Source organism: Urocampus carinirostris, chromosome 11 (genome assembly GCF_059441175.1).
Source record: "Urocampus carinirostris isolate Australia breed hairy pipefish chromosome 11, RoL_Ucar_1.0, whole genome shotgun sequence".
NCBI lineage: Eukaryota > Metazoa > Chordata > Actinopteri > Syngnathiformes > Syngnathidae > Urocampus > Urocampus carinirostris.
In genome coordinates this window covers 25,110,825-25,129,594 of record NC_142359.1, presented here as the reverse complement: position 1 = coordinate 25,129,594, position 18,770 = coordinate 25,110,825, and the positions used below count along the sequence as shown (strand labels likewise).

At 37.6% G+C, this 18,770-nt stretch overlaps 1 protein-coding gene across 4 annotated transcripts in view; it reads left to right on the top strand.

The window, feature by feature from the left end:
- Positions 1–18,770, top strand: part of rell1 (RELT like 1) — a 35,900-nt gene that overhangs the window by 12,981 nt on the left and 4,149 nt on the right. For 2 of the 4 annotated variants that reach the window (XR_015852083.1, XR_015852082.1), the window contains exons 4-8: positions 2,163–2,217; positions 8,024–8,275; positions 10,363–10,489; positions 13,332–13,375; positions 13,447–13,636. Coding sequence is in view for 2 of the 4 variants with exons in the window: in XM_088348265.1 (XP_088204391.1) it covers positions 2,163–2,217; positions 8,024–8,275; positions 10,363–10,489; positions 13,332–13,364 (467 nt within the window). In the remaining 2 variants the exon portion in view is untranslated. Of the gene's footprint in view, positions 1–2,162; positions 2,218–8,023; positions 8,276–10,362; positions 10,490–13,331; positions 13,376–13,446; positions 15,664–18,770 lie in introns of those variants that run through there. The other 2 variants (XM_088348265.1, XM_088348264.1) reach the window with 1 other exon arrangement.

The window sequence follows — 18,770 nt, the reverse complement described above, 5'->3', positions numbered from 1 at the left end:
AAGTTGATAAAAACGGATAAAAAGTTTAAACATCCTTGATAATATTCCAGTTTTTCCTTTCTATATCATTTTTGTCGGATCAGTCATTTCAATTTATTATATCATAGATCAAACAAACACATTTGAGATGACTTCAATCAGAATAGTCAGGTGCCTACATTTGTTGTATTATTGATTTTAATACCTTTAGACATTTTTTATGGAATACTAAATGGGTTTGGTTAACTCATTGACCCTTGACCTACAGACACCCGTAAAGCCAATCATGAGAAAGGCTATTCAAGGTGACTGGTTGCAAGTTGTTATCCATTTTGTGTCATCTCTTGACAAGTGGCAACATGGGAGCCTCAAAACAAACTGTTAAATGACCTGAAAACAAAGATCACGCAACATCATGGATTAAGGCAGTGCTTCTCAATTATTTTTTGTCCTGCCCCCTCCCCCGGAAGAAGAAAATCCAGAAATCACAATGCATGATTCAAATACTTATTTGCAGCTATATCACACAAATAATTTCTTAAAAGATTATGCATTGTGATTTCTGGATTTTTCTTTTTAGTTTATCTCTCTCACAGTGGACATGCACCTACGATGAACCCTTGTTGTTTCATCGACTCCAATACGTTCAGCACTAATTATCTGATCATATAATTTGTTTGTTCGGATAGTTGACCCTTGACCTGCATACATAGGTGAAGTCTATCACAGATGGAATGCATGGTCATTGTAACAACGGAATTCACATTCGTCTCTGGTACCATTACTAAAAATATTGCGATAACGAGAAACTCCACTCTTTTTTTTGTAAGTCATTCATATATTGGCGGTCCGGTGCTCTTACAACTAAGCTGATCTTGAACCTGTTAAGACACAAAGTTTGTTCCTTTGATTTATTTTCTGTGAAAAACCCACAGAATGTTATTCGGTTATTTATTTAATGAATAGTGTTATTTTCTAATTTCTGACTTCGAGTTCTGTGGAAAATCTAGAGAAGATTATTTTTTATTTATTTATATAATGAATTATGCTATTATTTATTATCTGACTTGTCTTCTGTGAAGAATCCAGAATTGTTACTTGATTGTGGCTTTCTGGAAATCAATACATTTTTACATCTAGGTACTTTTGCAATCGTCAAACTTTTTCAGTTACAAACCTATTATTATCAGAGAAGGAAAAATGTATGTGGCCCTCATGGGAAAAGATTTGGGACCCCTGGTTTAGGAGATTAGTACAAAAAATGGCTCAGAGATTTCAGCTGTCACTGCCCCCCCTGCAAGACACACGGTGAGGAAATGAAAGAGTGAAGGCATCGACTTTGGCCTGGACGGATCTATTGACACTAACAAAGATGTTATATAATGAAATTGTGAATATGTTTGATTTTTGAGAAGGTTTGTTCAAACCTCACTTTGTGTTTGCTGTTAAAAACGTAATATTGGAATATAATATTGTGAATGTGCTTAATTGCTGTTGAGATTGTCATGATTGTTTTCTGTTTTTAGTGTCAATAAATTTGTTCAAACCAAAAAAATAGTTCACAGAAAGACCTGAGAAAGTTGCCTGTGATTTCAAGCGGAAAGCATCAAACCTGACAAAACTAGAGATGTTTTGCAAAGAAGAATGGTCCAAAATACTTCCAACCAGAATCCAGGACGCCATTAGAAGTGTTTTGAGGCTGTTATTTCTGCAAAAGAAGGATCTATTGAATATTAGTGTCAGGGTGCCCAAATTTGTGCACTTTCTGTAAATCTGATAACCCATAAGTATTTTTTGGGTTTCCCTGTGTTGTCTGTGAGGTTTATCCCCTAGGTGCCTAAGCACTAAGTAAATGGCAAACAGTAAATAATCTGCATTAATATAGTGCTTTTTAAGTTACTAAACACCTCCCAAAGTGCTTTACAATGTGCTTTACACTTACCCATTCGCTCACGCACCAATAGCGGCGACAGCCATGCAAGGCGCCTACCAGCAATAAGTTGTCCTTTGACAATAAATATGCGGCAAGGGTTGCCCGCTAAATGCTAAGCTAACAGCTTTTGCCATTGACCAATAAAAAAACACGCAAGACTGTTGTTTGTATGTTGCCCGTGTTTTGTCGATCCAAATGATATCATTTTGGTTCATTTCATCAATAAATGTACATCCCCTCCTTGTTTCAGCTAACTCGGATGCCCTCAAAGCCATGGTGCACGACAACAGCATTGATTCCGATGGGTAAGTGTAACATTTTTATCTTTCAAGTTTTAATGACTCATATTGGACTGCCTGCAAAAATGAGAATATTGTGATCAAGTTCTTTATTTTTTGTCATGTAAATAAAAAACAAACCCATTCTTACAAAGCAGTTAAATAATTAAAATCTTGTATTAATTCAATATTGCTGATGATAGCAAAAATATCATATCCCTATCTCAAAATATTGAAGTACAGTAATCATGTGCGATATTGTGGTTTACTATTCACTGTTTCGCGATGTGACAGATTTGCATAGTGCCTTGTATTCTGCAGTCTGATTGGCTTAACAGTTCACCTGCTTATTATTGGCTGTTTCAGTAGTTATTTGTAAATGAAACAAAATTAAAAAAAATTGAAAATGTTTATACAGTACTTTAAATTGTTAAAAGTAGGGTGCATCGTTTGAGTTGTACTTAAAAAGTTGAAAGGAGAATTTTTTTCTATCAAGTATTTGTCAACAATTCCCAACTGAGTTCAAAGAGCCCTTGTAATTGCTTCCCACCGCATCTTATTACTATTACCGTCGGTATTCTTGTCATGAAACGCATTACGCTTGAGGAAAGGCGGCAGGGGAATGGAGGGGAGGAGAGTGATTTCATGCTGGTGCTTGCGGTTTTCTTTTATTCAAGGATGAAAATGGTGAAATTAAGAAAATGACGTTTTAAAGTACAGTCCAAATGCCAATTCAAAGCGCGTCTAATAAAGTCTCATACTTACTCGCGCAACACAGGCAGCTTGACAGAAGCTGCAAGGAGGATTTCAGCCTGAAGATGGCAATTAGCAAGTGGAATTGTCTCAAATTACAGACACCGCCTTTACGTAAATGCTAGAGGGTAGTTCTTTGATTTCAGTATTTCAGAATTTTACTGTAAAATAATTGTAAGTAACTGCAAAATAACAAAATGCGTTATTGAGAAAATGACACGACTCTGTTTTTTTGTTCTATGCATAGGAGGTAGAAAGACTTATTAACTTTTCAATGTTGGAATGATTAATATTCTAAATTATTTATAATTCATACTTTAATTGTTGTATAGCGATGATGGCCTTAACTATATAATAGCTGTACTGACTGTAAGTCCATTAAACTATATTATTTCTAAATCCTGTATTTTTCGTTAATGTTTTCTACAAATTCATGAAATATTATCACCAGTAATTCTTTGTGATAGTGGCATTACTGCATGTTGGTAAGACCGTTATTGTGTGATAAACAGTAATCCCACTATCAATTATTCGCTCATTAGCAATTGTTTCACTAGCTCATTATGTTATATCAGTTCGGGCTGCAACAACAAATCGATGAAATCAATTAATATCAGTCATTAAAAGCGCTGGCAACTAATTTGATCACCGATACATTTTGTCGTGCGAGTTATGAGCCACCCAGCACGTGAAATCCACGCAAATAAGAGTGCGTTACATTTCATTGTTACGTTAAAGGTTGTAGTAAAACTTTGGTTCCACAAAGGGCATGATTAAACAGTGTTTATATAAAAAAAAAGTATTTAGCATTTTTTATTGTACATGCATCATTACAAACAAAATGGGCACGAAACAGTCAAACACTACTAATAATAATAATAATAATAATTTCCTTGTATTGTCATTCTGTGTAACAATGTACACAGAACGAAATGTCGATTGCATCTGACCCGATGCAGCCGCAGCCAAGAGAGGGCGCCGCCGACCACTTTTTAAGTCTTAGGAATGACTCGGCCGGGGCGCGAACCCGAACCTCCCAGTCTCAAAGCGGGCGCCTTACCATCTAGGCTACTGAGCTGGTAGACTTATAACTTATAAGGGAACAGAAAGTGCTGCAGAAATACAAAGAAAAAAATCAGATAAAAAAGTAAAAAGGAAAATAATAATGATGACGTTGTTTCTCAAGGTGCAATTTCTTAAGCATAGTATAGATCTTTTGCACATTTTAACCCCCAAAAATTGAATTCCTTGACAGAAGTTTGAGAAGTGGGCTAACGCATAATTAAAAAAACCAAAACTTTATTGCTCTTTCTGTTTTTGTTTTGCATGGCCAGTTTAAATGTAATGCTCTTTGGATTTGCAGGTGATCAGCATACATTTGCATTTATTTTTGTTTTATTTGTTATATGACATTCGGTCCCCGGTGCTGTGGAATGCTCTGCCCTCTTGAGATTTGATCTGCAACCTCAGTGGAAATCTAGGCTTAATACACACTTAAAGTGGCTTTCGAAACTATTTGGCCCCCTTGAACTGAATAATTTTGCACACCGACTTTTTCGTTTTTTATTTGTTAAAAAAGTTTAAAATATCCAATAAAGTGTGTTCCACTTCCTGATTGTGTCCCAATTATTGCTGACGCTTCACAAGAAATTACAGTTTTATATCTTGATGTTTGAAGTCTGAAATGTGGTAAAAGGTCAAATAGTTTCGCAAGCTACTGTATATTCTATAGTTAATGAATGACCTATATTTAATGTTGACAATGTCTGTGTATTGTCTTTTGATGCGCTTGCAACATCCATTGCAGCTTGGTCCCCCTGATTTACCTCAAGTCTGGCCCCTTCTCAAAGTTTCTTTGTTTTCTTCATACTGAAGTTTTGCCTTTTTCCTTTCCTTCTTTTAGGTTTTAGATCAGGGATTGGTGTAATAATAGTCTATAGTCTGTGATAGTCTGTTCAGCCCTTTTAGACTACTTTTGATAAATGGTTATACAAATAAACATTACCGACTTGACAAACATTTGGTTAATAATACAGAATATTCTTTGCACTATTTTTCCAATATCCCTAAAACGTTTGAATAAAGACTAGGAAATAAAAAAAATGTATTAAAAAAAATGCAGATTAGTTGATTAATCAATAAAATAATAACCCAATTAAGCGATTATCAAAATAAATGTTAGTTGTAGCCCTGGTATCAATACTAAAAATGGGTGATTTCAAAATATAAAATTGATTGAGGGCAAATGTAACAGTTTTTAGCATTTCTCTTGCATAGCAATGATTCCGCCATGCAATGTTCGCATGGGGTTAACCATTTGATAGGTGAAAATCCGTAAAACAGAAATATTAAAATTTCAGTTTCATGGATTTCCCCTAGAACGGTTCTTTTGGGAATGTGACCTGTGTAAACAAATGATTAGATAGATAGATAGATAGATAGATAGATAGATAGATACTTTGTTCATCCCCGAAGGGAAATTCACATTTCCAGCAGCATCCCTGAGCTGAGAACAAACAATCGAGAACAATCGAAAATAACACGGGAGCTGCTGGAGTGGCTGCCATTCGTGACGGCGCCGGAAGAAACGATTCAATTTGAATCATGTACAAACAAACAAACAAAATATTATTGCATATGGTAGCAGTTCTTTTTTCGAGCAAAATATTATTGTACAGTATTACGATAAAAAGGGTAGTAGTAGGCTATACTCTCTAATCAGGAATATTAAATCCAGAATGTACGATTTATGTTGTTAGAATTGCATTACAGAAAACAAAGAACTTACTTAATCACCATATTCTGTTTTTCTGAGACAGGCCAGCATTTTTGATCTTGCTATGTATGCGTGCTACCACTAGATAGCAGTAGAATCTTGCTGAGAATCCCTAAGAGCCCTTTGGACATTTTTTTTATCCTGGCTAAGAGTTTATCAAGAGCATCCATCTGCAGAAGGGTTTGGATTGTCTGACTCCTGAACCCCTTTTCTGTTACATTACTTCATACTGGCCTCATTTCTCCAAATAATCACAATAATGTGTGAATGCTCAAGATCTGAAGCAGATCTGACAAATTCTCAATTTGTTAAAATATTTGCGGTATATTGTGGAGGGTGTGATGAAATATTTTGAATGAGCAATAACAGTTAAACATTGCAAAATACTTACAAGATAATAGTTTCAAGTAATTTGACATCGATTTTATTTGAGAACACCCTTCAACACATGCTGGAGTCAGAAGACGACCAAAATGTACAACTCCACTCACCTCACGTCAAGTCAAGTCAAGTCAAGTCATATTTATTTGTGACGCCCTTAATCACAAAGAGTTCAAAGGGCTGCACAGACCACATATTATTGCAAACTACAGACTATTATGACACACTGATCTAAAACCTACATGAGGGCAAATAATACACAGATATTGTCAACATAAAATATAGGTTATTCATATGCTATAGAAGTGTGTTTTTAGCTTAGATTTAAACTTTTCCACTGAGGTTGCAGATCGGATTTTAGGTGGAAAAGCATTCCACAGCACCGGGGCCTGAATGGAGAACGCTCTCGAACCAGCGGAACACTTCTTGGCTCTTGGGATCACTAGTAGACCAGCGTTTTCAGAGTGAAGGCTCCGGACCGGAACATAGGGGGAAATTAAATCTGAAAGATACTAGGGAGCAAGTCCATGCATGATTTTGTATAATACCAACAGAACCTTAAAATCACATCTTAAGCTAACAGGGAGCCAGTGCAGGTTAGCTAAAATCAGGGCAATGTGATCAAACTTTCTTGTCTTAGTTAAAAGCCCCAATGCAGCATTTTGTACTCGCTGAAGGTTCTTGATTTTGGACTTTGGGAGACCGGAGAGTAGTGCATTCCAGTAATCGAGATGGGAGGTAACAAACGCGTGAATTATAATCTCTGCATCCGACTGAGACATCATAGGGCGAATTTTAGCAATTTTTGTGAAGATGGAAGAAAGCTGTTCTAGTAATATTCTTCACGCGTGTTTGAAGGGACAGTTTGGGGTCAAATATGACACATACATTTTTGACTGAGTCACTCTGGGTGATATAACATTTGTCAATATAGTTTACTTTAAAACAGTACTACCATAAAAAAACAAATCATTAAATATTGACCTTGGTAATAAAACAATTAGGATGTTTTGAAAATGGGGTCAATTTCACCCCCCAAAAATTGGGTGGTAATATTGTGTCACTTTTTTATGTAACCCCAAAGTTGCCCACAAAGTATCGTTTAAAAGAAAAATCAGTTGTTAAAACAACCCAATAATTAAGATTGAAGGATCTTGGACGAACATGATGGCATTTTATTTCATTTTAGCATTGGACGTGTTTCAATGACGATAAATTCTATTCATTCAATAAAAATGAATCCTTGGCAAAAATATCTGAACCATCATACCAAAGTTAATTTTTATTAAAAAAAAAAATCGTAGGCCGAGAAATTTGTATTTCTTTTACAAAGTGAAATCCCTACTTAGGTCGCTGCCATGTTTGTTTGGCTTCTTGCGGCTACTCTGAGCCCCTGTGGCACTAGTTTTTGTTCACATTTGACAATACAGTGTCCTCTAGTGGTCAAATATTACACACTGGGGATTTAAAGAACACTGGAATGTTTGTATCAGAGCTTTTCTTGTGGAAAACTCAATTTGGCCCAACCTCACCCAGACCTTAGCTGCGGCAGGCCACCAAATAATTCGAGTCTTCGACACATGTTATAGATAAGCCAAATTATAGATAAAGTAAAAAAACAAACCTTTATAGATGGTCATCAACACAGCCCAGAAAATCACGGGGGACTCTCTGACATTCACATAAGAATGACAGCAAATCAAAACTTCATTCCACGATTATAGATTAATCAAAAATCAAATCTTGGAGTCATCATCACTCAGCACAGAAAATCATGGGCTGCTCTCTGCCCAGTCTGAAATATATTGGCGGCTTTTGTGACATGTTTATCCATATTTACTCTGGTTGTAAACAATTTTCACTATGTTATCATCAATGTCAGCAAAGACCATACTGATTGCAATGTGTCTTCTCGCGGGTCAGTGCGCCCGTCACCCCTGCTTCCCCTTTGACCCCGTCTCCGCCCCTGACCCCCGTCTCGCCGGGAGCACCTGCGGGCGCCGCCAAACACACCTGCAACCACCTGCACACCATCGGCGGCGCGGCCGGACACAAGAACATTTGCACGCGATGCAGCCAGAAAAAATGGCCGCTCATCAGCAAGCCGGCCATCGCCCGCAAGGCCGAGCAGCGGCGACACCACAGCGGCGAGGTCACCGTGCTCTCCGTGGGAAGGTACGAGCCCACACGAATCAAACATTTCGTACCACACGTAACCAAAAACCTACAGGAAACCAGATCAGAATGGGCAAACACTACTAATGTGACGCCAGTTAAAAAAAAAAGACAATTTTTAAAAATGAAAACCTACAAAGATTAGAAGTATTTTCAAGCAATCTTCATTATTGTATTGAAAATGTTTACAATTTATTCAGTCACGTTACCGTAAAATCTGGACCATAAGGCTTATAAACCCCACCCTGTACATTTTCAAAGGAAAATATATTTTGTCCATACATAGGCCGCACCTGACTATAAGCCGCATCTATAAATAAACAGATTAACTCATAAAATGATGATCCAATGTGGTAGTTAGCGCTCCCCTTTTGATTGACATCGTTTCTATGATGAGGGTTTGTTCATGCTAGTTTTATTCATGCAAAAAGCATGAAGTTATATTAAACCTGTGTTCTTCGACACATATATTCCACCTGTCTCATTCTTACCTTTACTGCACAAATCAGCTGTATCATTGCATAAGCCGCAGAGTTGAAAGCTTCGGAAAAACATCGCCTTATATTGTTTTCTTCCAATTTTTCTTTTCTTCTTTCTTTTTTACACTTTTCATTCTTCCTCCCTTTTCTCCCTTTTCAGTATTTTTTTCCTTTGCTTTTTTCTTAGTTTTTCTTTGTATTTATTTTCTTATTTTTTTCAATTTTCTTTTTTTTTTTTTACAATTACCTTTTTCCGGTTTTTATTCTCCTTCTCTCCTTTTCTTATTTTCTTCCCCTTTGTCTTTATCTTTTTTTTCCTTTTTCCCCTTTTAAATTTTGTTTGTTTCCTTTCTTTTCCATGTTTTCCTTTTTCCTCCCTTTTCCCCTTTTTCTCCTTTTTCTCTTCTCCTTCATAGTGAGGTTTTTGGGACGATTTTCCCTTGCCCTCAGTTAGGTTTCAAGTCAAGTCAAGTCATTTTTATTTGTATAGCCCTAAATCACGAAGAGTCTCAAAAGGCTTCACAGATTATTACACAGACTATTTTTCAGCCGACGAGAAGAGTAGGTTATTCATATGCTATGGAGTAGAAGTGAGTTTTAAGCTTAGATTTAAACATTTCACTGAGGTTGCAGATCGGATCTTAGAGGGAAGAGCATTCCACAGCACCGGTGCCCGGATGGAGAACGCTCTCGAACCAGCAGAACACTTCTTTGCTCTTGGGATCACCAGAAGACCGGCACACTCAGATCGTAGGCTTCGGACCGGGACATAGGGGGAAATCAGATCCGAAAGATAAGAGGGAGCAAGTCCATGTATGATTTTGTATAATACTAAGAGAACCTTGAAATCACATCTAAGGCTAACTGGGAGCCAATGCAGGTTAGCCAAAATCGGTGTTATGTGATCGTACTTTTTTGTCCAAGTTAAAAGCCTCGCTGCGGCATTTTGTACCAGCTGAAGAGACTTGATTCTAGACTTCGGGAGACCAGAGAGTAGTGCATTACAGTAATCGAGACGGGAGGTAATAAACGCATGAATTATAATTTCCGCATCCGACTGAGACAGTATTGAACGGATTTTAGCAATGTTACGAAGATGGAAGAAAGCGGTTCTAGTAATTTTCTTTACATGCGTTTCAAAGGATAGATCAGGGTCAAATATGACACCTAAATTTTTAACTGAGTCACTCTGTGTGATGTGACATTTGTCAATGTTCACAGCAGTTTTTGAGAATAAGTCACGGCAGTTAGAGGTTTCAAATTGAGGGATGTTGTACTGGTTGTCTGTTGAGCCTTAAAAGACTTCTTGTGATTATCAGTTATACAAATACATATGACTTTTCTTCCCTGTATTTCCAAGTAGCTCTTTGTTCATTTTTTTCTGAACTTTATTATTTTTATTTTTTTTCTTTTTCCTTTTTTTCTTTTCGTTCCCTTTTTTCCTCCCTTTCTGTTTTGTCATTTTTTGCCCTTTTATCCCTAACTTTTTTTAAATTCATCATCGTCCAAGAAGCTCTTTCAAACTAAAATTGTCAGCCTAAAATACTATTTGAAAATCTTTTTCCATTTTCAATATTTTGATTTTTTTTTTAAAAATAAACTTTTCAGGTTCCGCGTGACAAAGTGCGAGAAACCCACCAGGGAAAGACGAATTTTGCAGGTGGTCGATTCAAACGGGCGCGTCCCCTCTGAGGACGCCGTGTCAAATACCCGGACCGTGTCTGAGTCCCAGGAGGTCGGTCACCTTAAAATCTTCACTTCTATTTATCTTATTGGATTAACAGCAATCACAAAATTATAGATAGTAGACCACCAAGATATGACATGAATCTTTTCTAAGGTGGGGATCGCAAAGTAAAATTGGCTTATAGCGGGGGATGGAAACTGTTGATAATTAGCTCCTAGCCAGATAAAAACAATAAGTTAATGGTAGTGCTTGTGTATATGATTAAATCATATTTTGAATAAATATACCAGTAGAGAAAACATTTTTTTTTTATCACCCATGACGTTACTTGAGCTGGTACAGAAAAGGAGCAGGCGGATGCAGAGGCGGAGGAGACAGCGATGCGGATTCAAAATGACACTGAAAAAAAGTCCACACATTGTTAATAACGCTAGTCAAAAATAACTATATAATTGTGACAAAAGGGACTCATCCATTACTCAGATCAATTTATGACATTATTCTTTGTTTTTAAATGGACAGTGTTTATTATTTTAACACTAGGTGTTTCTCTACGGTCCAGAGCAGCCAAAAAAAGTATTAAAAAGCACAAGTAAGAATGCAAACTACGGAGACTCAAAGTGACCAAAATTCACCTTTTTTACTTCACATTTTTTGCCTGGCCTTTTTTTTTTGCAGTAAGACAATTATGTTAGCTCTCTTTTGAGGTTAATGTCATGTACATTATATGTAAATTTTGCAACCTTTGAGTATTTAAAAAAATTCACTTTATGTGATATTTGATGTATTTTTGTTTATTTTTTAAATGAATATTGTTTTTTTTTTAATGAAGTTTTTTTTTTACCACTAGGAGGTGCAAAATTCTACACAGTGTCCCTTTAAAGAGATGCCTTTAATTGCAACTATTGTTTTGGGGTTACTCTATTACCAAAATATGTTTCTCTTTTAAAAAATGTTTTTACAAAACAATCTTTCGAGCAATTATTTTAAACTACCTGCTCCCTGCCCCTTTGTTAATTTAAATGGAATCAACCAGGAAGTACAAAACTCAATTCCAATGAAGTTGGGAAAGTGTGTTAATTGCAAATAAAAATTGATCCAAGTAAATTGCAAATTCTTTTCAACCCATATTTAAATGAATGCACAGCAAAGACAACATATTTATTGTCTTCACTCATAAACTTTATTGTTTTGGGAGAAAATCATCAACTCTGTAATTTGATGACAGCAACACGTGCCAAAATAGTTGGGACAGGTGTCAATAACTACTCAGAAAGTGGATGAATGGAAATCAACCAACTATTTGCAGGTGAACAGATGAATTAGCAACAGGTGAGAGTTGTTACTGGGTATAAAAAAGGGAGACCCGAACAAGCTAAGTCATTCACATGCAAGGATGGGGCGAGGTTCACCTCTTTGTGAACAACTGCGTGAGCAAATTGTTGAACAGTTTAAAAACAACATTCCTCAAAGTACAATTGCAAGGAATTTAGGGATATCATCATCTACAGTCCATAATATTGTGAAAAGGTTCAGGGAATCTGGAGAAATCACTGTGCGTAAACGGCATGGCCGTAAACCATTATTGAATGCCCGTGACCTCCGAGCCCTCAAGCGGTACTGCATTAAGAACCGACATCAATGTGTAAAGGACATCACCACATGGGCTCAGGAACACTTTGGAAAACCACTGTCAGTCAATACAGTTCGACGCTATATCCGTAAGTGTGGGTTAAAACTTTATGTTGCAAAGCGTAAGCCATTCATCAACAACATCCAGAAACGCCGCAGGGTTCTCTGGGCCCGAGCCCATCTAAAATGGACTGATACAAAGTGGAAAAGTGTTCTGTGGTCTGATGAGTCAGTTTTCCAAATTGTGTTTGGAAATTGTGGACGTCGTGTCCTCCGGTCCAAAGAAGAACAGAACCACCCAGACTGTTATGCACGCAAAGTGCAAAAGCCAGCATCTGTGATGGTATGGGGGTGCATGAGTGGCCAAGGAATGGGTAACCTGCACATCTGTGAAGGCACCATTAATGCAGAAAAGTACATTCAGGTTTTGGAACAAAGTATGTTGCCATCCAAACAGAATCTTTACCATGGGCGCCCTTGCTTCTTCCAGCAGGATAATGCCAAGCCACACACTGCACGTCTCACGACAGCGTGGCTTCGTAGTAAGAGGGTGCGGGTGCTTGACTGGCCTGCCTGCAGTCCTGACCTGTCTCCCATTGAAAATGTGTGGCGCATTATAAAGCGCAGAATAAGACAAAGGAGACCCCGGACTGTTGAACAGCTGAAGCTGTACATAAAGCAAGAATGGGAAAGGATTCCACTATCAACGATTCAACAACTAGTCTCCTCACTTCCTAAACGTTTATTGAGTGTTATTAAAAGGAAAGGTGATGTAACACAATGGTGAAGAAGCCCCTTTCCCAACTACTTTGGCACTTGTTGCAATTATAAAATTCTAAGTTTATCATTATTTGCTTATGGAAATAAAGTTTATGAGTTTGAACATGGATAATCTTGTCTTTGTGGTGTATTCATTTAAATATGGGTTAGAAAAGGTTTGCAAGTCATTCTATTCTAATTTTACTGACATTTTAAACTTTTTCCCAACTTCAATGGAATTGACTTTTGTAAATCAACCCATGGTCACGATGGACACAATTTGGGTTAACTTTGGACATTCACACTACTGAAAATCCAATCCTATAAAGACTAGGATGTCAAAACAAGGTTCCATTGTAAGAAAACATATGTAATAAGTAAATCATTGATGGACAAATTAGTAACCCTGGTTAATATTCAACAGCATACTAGTTAGTAGTAAACCGTGACTCCAAAATCCAATAATGGGACCTCACTTTTCATCCTTGTGCTCCATCAGGAGGAGAAAGAAGATTTGAACAAGGAGAAATGAAAGCAATCAAGGTAATAAATGAACCTGTTGTGCGTTTTATCACTGACAAATTCTGAGTTAATGAAATTCTTGCTTTTTCCAGCCAATCACAAGACACTATTCAAGCATTCAACGCCTATGTCAACGCATAGGAGCAATAGTAGTGTGGCCCCAAAGCGGGACCACTCAAATGCGCCTCTTATTTCCCAACTGTGGAGGAGCAATACAAGTATTCTTTTTGTTTCCCTCGCGCAGGAAGGAAAATAGCGTGCCAACATCGGCTTCCTCAACAGGTACGGCTGTTCCGATGGGAAAGTACGTGAAGACGTAAAAAGAAAAGAGCGTAGTGTCTGATGGTGCACCAGCCGGGAATATTTCCCTTTAGTGCAAGAAGACGCAATGTCTCAGAGAACGAGAATATTGTGACCTGACTTACTGCAAAGTGTCATACATACTTTATTCTCTACAAATCCTAGCGTTTGGAGCAAAGCAGTTATGTTATATTTTTTTACTAAACAGAATATTCTGGGCACAAAAGTACAGAAACATGACATATGCAGGGTTCGTAGGGATGCTCGAAGTCCTTCAAAATGCTTGCATTTTAATGAGTTTTCAAGCATTGAAAAGTGCTTAAAACTGATGCCATGTTTCACAAGTCTGCTTAAAAATGACGCCGACACTGCTGTTTGGTGGCTTTGCTTTGCCATTGCATTTCTTCCTCCTTTGTAAGTAACTGCAGCTGGGATTAGGCATTTTCCTATGAAGCGTTTCCATTGCACCTATCTGCTTGTGTCTTACTTTTTTATAACACCCCCCCAAAAAAACATGACAAAAGAAGTTTATTCGAGTGCATCCAAGAAAGGCACGCAAATTACGTGTTACTCTGCCACCATGTCATGGCTTAATATCATGATTGAAGCCTAAACGCCCCAGTGAATGATTACACTTAAATAAATCAATAATCATGAAGTGTATCAACTACTATTAGTAATACCGCATTTTCTGGATTACAAGGAACACCTGAGAACCAATTTTTTTCCAGAAATTTAAGAGGGCGCATTTGAATCATATATATATATATATATATATATATATATATATATATATATATATCATAAGGTAAATAAAATCAGAAATGATGGTTATGATGAAATGCTTCTTTTTACCGTAACCATTAATTTATTTCATTTGTGAAACCAGAATTAACAATATTTATGGTCAATGAAACATGTTTTTGTATACATTTTTTACTTTATGCAAACCTTGCTCTTATTATAGGTTTACTTTCATGCTCCTTACAGTCTGAGTCCTATAGTACAGTGGGGCCAATAAGAATTCAGTCAACCACCAATCGCGCAAGTTCTCCTACATGAAAAGATTAGAGGCCTGTAATCGTCAACATGGGTAAACCTCAACCACGAGAGACACAATGTTGGAAAACAACAGAAAATCACTTTTATATTTTTAAAAGATTTTCTTTTCCAAATTAGAGTCGAAAATAGCAAAATTTCAAATTTGGAATCACTCGTGGGACCTAGTTGCCTACAGAGAGCTGGGACCTGAGTGACAAAGGCTACTATCAGTAATGCAATGGGCCGCCAGGGACTCAAATTCTGCACTGCCAGACTTGTCTCCCTGCTGAAGCCAGCAGACGTCCAGCCTTGTATGCTGTTCGCTCGAGATCATTTTGATGATCTAGAAGAGGAATTGGTTATGGAAACCAAAATCTAACTTTTCGTTAGAAACACAGGGTTTTGTGTTTGGAGGGCAAAGAATACTGAATTGCATCCGAAGAACACCATACCCTCTTGTGATGAGTTACAGAAAATTTTTGGCCAACAAAGGGTACATAACAAAGTATTAAGATGATCTTTTGGAATTGACCAACAACATATTTCCACCATGATTTGCAAGTAAATTCTTCAAAAATTAAACAATGTGAATTTCTGATTTATTATCCCCGCCACATTTTCTCATGGTTGAGATTTACCCATGTTGACAATTACAGGCCTCTCTAATATTTTCAAATGGGAGAACTCGCTCAATTAGTGGATGACTAAATACATTTGCCCCACTGTACATGAAAAAGGAACATTTTTTTAAAGTGTGGCATTTTGAGACATGAAGAAGTCTTAACCATTATTAAGAATTTCACAACAATAGAAGACTTGAGTTGAATTTTAATGAATCCCGAACGTAAAACTTTGTTTTCTTAAATTCCATTACAGAAAATCAAGAACGTGATCACAATATTCTCATTTTCTGAGACAGTCCAATACGTGCCATTGAAACTCTTTTTTTTTTTTCTTTTTTTTTTTTTTTTTTTTTTAAATTTAATCAAATAACGGCAACCAGAGTCAAGATTACATTTTATCATTTCATTTTCATTCCATTTTTTCACAGCACTTTTAAGTTTTTATTATTATCTTAAGTATGAGCTGCCTTCTTACTCGTTTTTGTGAAGGGTTTATTGTTGTGGGACTTCCATGTGCTAAAAAAAAAAAGTCCATTTGGTTTGGACCAGAACCCTTTTAGAAGTTCTGGATGCTGGCTTGAAGGTGGAAAATGAAACCAAATTAAGGCAGCGCTGACGTCACTTACCTGTCTAAGTGTCTACCTCTTATTCTTTTGGTTATTTGACTTTTAAAGCCTTATATATATATATATATATATATATATATATATATATATATATATATATATATATATATATATATATAATTTGTTTGTATCAGTATCACCACGTGTTTTCAGATGTATTGCATATATTTTATTTCTGCTGTTTTTTATTTAATAACAAAAGATATATGGAAATAAAGAGAAATATACACAGAGCTGAGCAGACAGAGTTCCCTTCTTTGTATAACACACTTAATACATTTGGCTCGGAAAAAGGACAAAATTGGATCATTTGGGTTAATAGCTCTAACCTAATTTTTATTTTTGCGAAGTCAAACACTTTTCAATACAAAGAAAAATTATACAAAATAATCACTAAAATGTGCCCTGCGATTGGCTGGCAACCAGTCCAGGGTGTCCCCTGCCCACTGCCCAATGATTGCTGGGATGGGCTCTAGCATCCCCGCGACCCTACTGAGGATAAGCGGTGCAGCTGATGAGATGAGATGAGAATCACTAAAATGGCTAATTTAGTTTTCAATATCCTTCCACAAATATTTTTTTAAAATGCAACTTTCATAAATAGATCTAGATGTACAAACGATGCTTTAAAAATAAGCTCATTTGGTTTAAAATCCAAAATGTTTTTGGTTTTTGATGTACAGAAAAGCTCAGCAAAATAAGAAAATAACAACCCAATTGTTTGAAATTATATTACACATGTATTTTCACACGGATTGTTTGGTACAGTATCAGCCTCCCCTCAGAGCAATACTTGGCTGAGGATAATGGATCGCTGCCACGCAGGTGCTCGTCAGATCAGAAAAAATAAAAAAACATGGAAAACACTAATCTGATAGTTATATTTTTACCATTTTAGTTTGGCGGGCAGAATAAAAAAAACCTGACGGGCCGAATATGCCCTGCGGGCCCTTGCTTGCCCACCCTTGTGCGACACAATAGAGCGGCATGGTGAAATACACAGTGTCCCTTTAAGCAAAGCTGGCTTCCCCAAACACAAAAGGTCGCAACAGGGCGGGGGCGCTCCTGCAAATATTGACTTCTGTTGTGCACATTGATTTTGGGCCGCAAGAGCTTATCGTGCTTTAAGTTTCATCAACAACCTTCATCTTTCTGTGGCACCTTTTTATAAACGCTTCACTCTTCGGTGTTCAATAATTCAACATTGCAACCTGGGGAGCCTGGTCAATGTTTAACAGCCGCGAACACAACCAGTCTCCCTCCTTCTCCGACAACACAGCCAAAAGCGATTTCTGCCCGAATGAATGTAATATTTAACTTGTAGACTGCCAGACATGGCAAACTGGGGGCTCATTTTGTAGTCTGTCACTCGCCTCTGTTTTTTTTACCTCTCCTCCTCAGAGACAGGGAAATGTGTGCGCCACAATTAACGACGACATCGTTAACGGCAACAAAGCCTTGAGAAAAACAAACATTAGGTGGAAGTGCACACCTCGGGGACCATACGAGTACAGTGATAGCTTGGTACTTGAGCATATTCCGCCTTTAAAACACCAAATGGTTCGAGAACCAAAACATTTTTCCCATATGAATTCATGGGATTTGCTATTATACGTTCCCTATGCATTTCAAAATAGCTAAACTATGAATAAAGCACCACAAGACAGATTTTTAGTCTGCACCTCATATGTGGGATGTTTTAACAACACCAGATAAATATTTTTCATGTCTTTGTGGATTTCAAGAAGGCGTTTGGCAAAGTATGGCAAACTGCCTTGTGGACCACCATGTCGAGATACAACATAGGCCAGAAAACAGGTTATAACATTGAACACCGTTCAGAGCATTATGCTAATGCATCAGTGTGGTACTGATCAATGATACCATTGCAGTGTGGTTTCAGACCACAATCCGTGACGGAAAAAATTGGATTCTCTCCAACCTTTTTCAACAGCTTCCTGGAAAGGATCATGACCGAAGCCCTGGACCAACATGAAGGTACAGTCGGCATCAGGGGACACAACGTCACTAAATTGTTTTCTGATGATATTGCCAAACTGGTAGAAGAGAAACTTCGAGATCTGATCACTCGCCTGGACAAAGTATCAACCCAGGATGGGATAGAAGGCAGCACAAAAAAACAAAAAATATGGCCAACAACCCCTAAGGTATTACCCCAGACATCACCATCAACTACCCGGTGCTTGAGCTAGTCTACAAATTGAGTTATCTTGGAGCTCTCATAGAAGAAGAGGGGTCAGAACCAGAAATCATAGCCAGGATAGCTCACACTACAGATGCACTTGCCAGACTTTGGAACCATCTGGTGGGACAAGGACCTACAGTGAAATCAAAGATCAGACTCTTGTAAGCCCTTGTTACTTGCATATTCCTCTACGCTTGCAATACTGGAGAGGAAAATCCAGGCCATAGAGATGTGATCCAAAGCCCATGTGACAAATAAAACCACAGAGAACAAAATCAGAAGGCAAATTGGACTCTACGAAAAACTGTTGTCAACTGTGCGTAGACGAAAACAGTTTTATGGTCACGTCACAAAATCATCAAACCAGCCCGGTGGCCTGAGGGGTAGGGCGCCCGCCCCGATACTGGGAGGTTGATGGTTCAAGCCTCGGCCGAGTCATACCTACGACTTACAACATTGGTCACCTAATGACTCCCAACACATCAGTTGGGTTGAGCGAGGGGGCTGGGAATCCCCTCCTCTATCAATCTCCCTGAAAGAGTCAGAAATGCGAATGTGTTCTTGACTCTAGCCACCTCCCACCAGGGGGATATAGCTCTGGTATATATATATATATATAT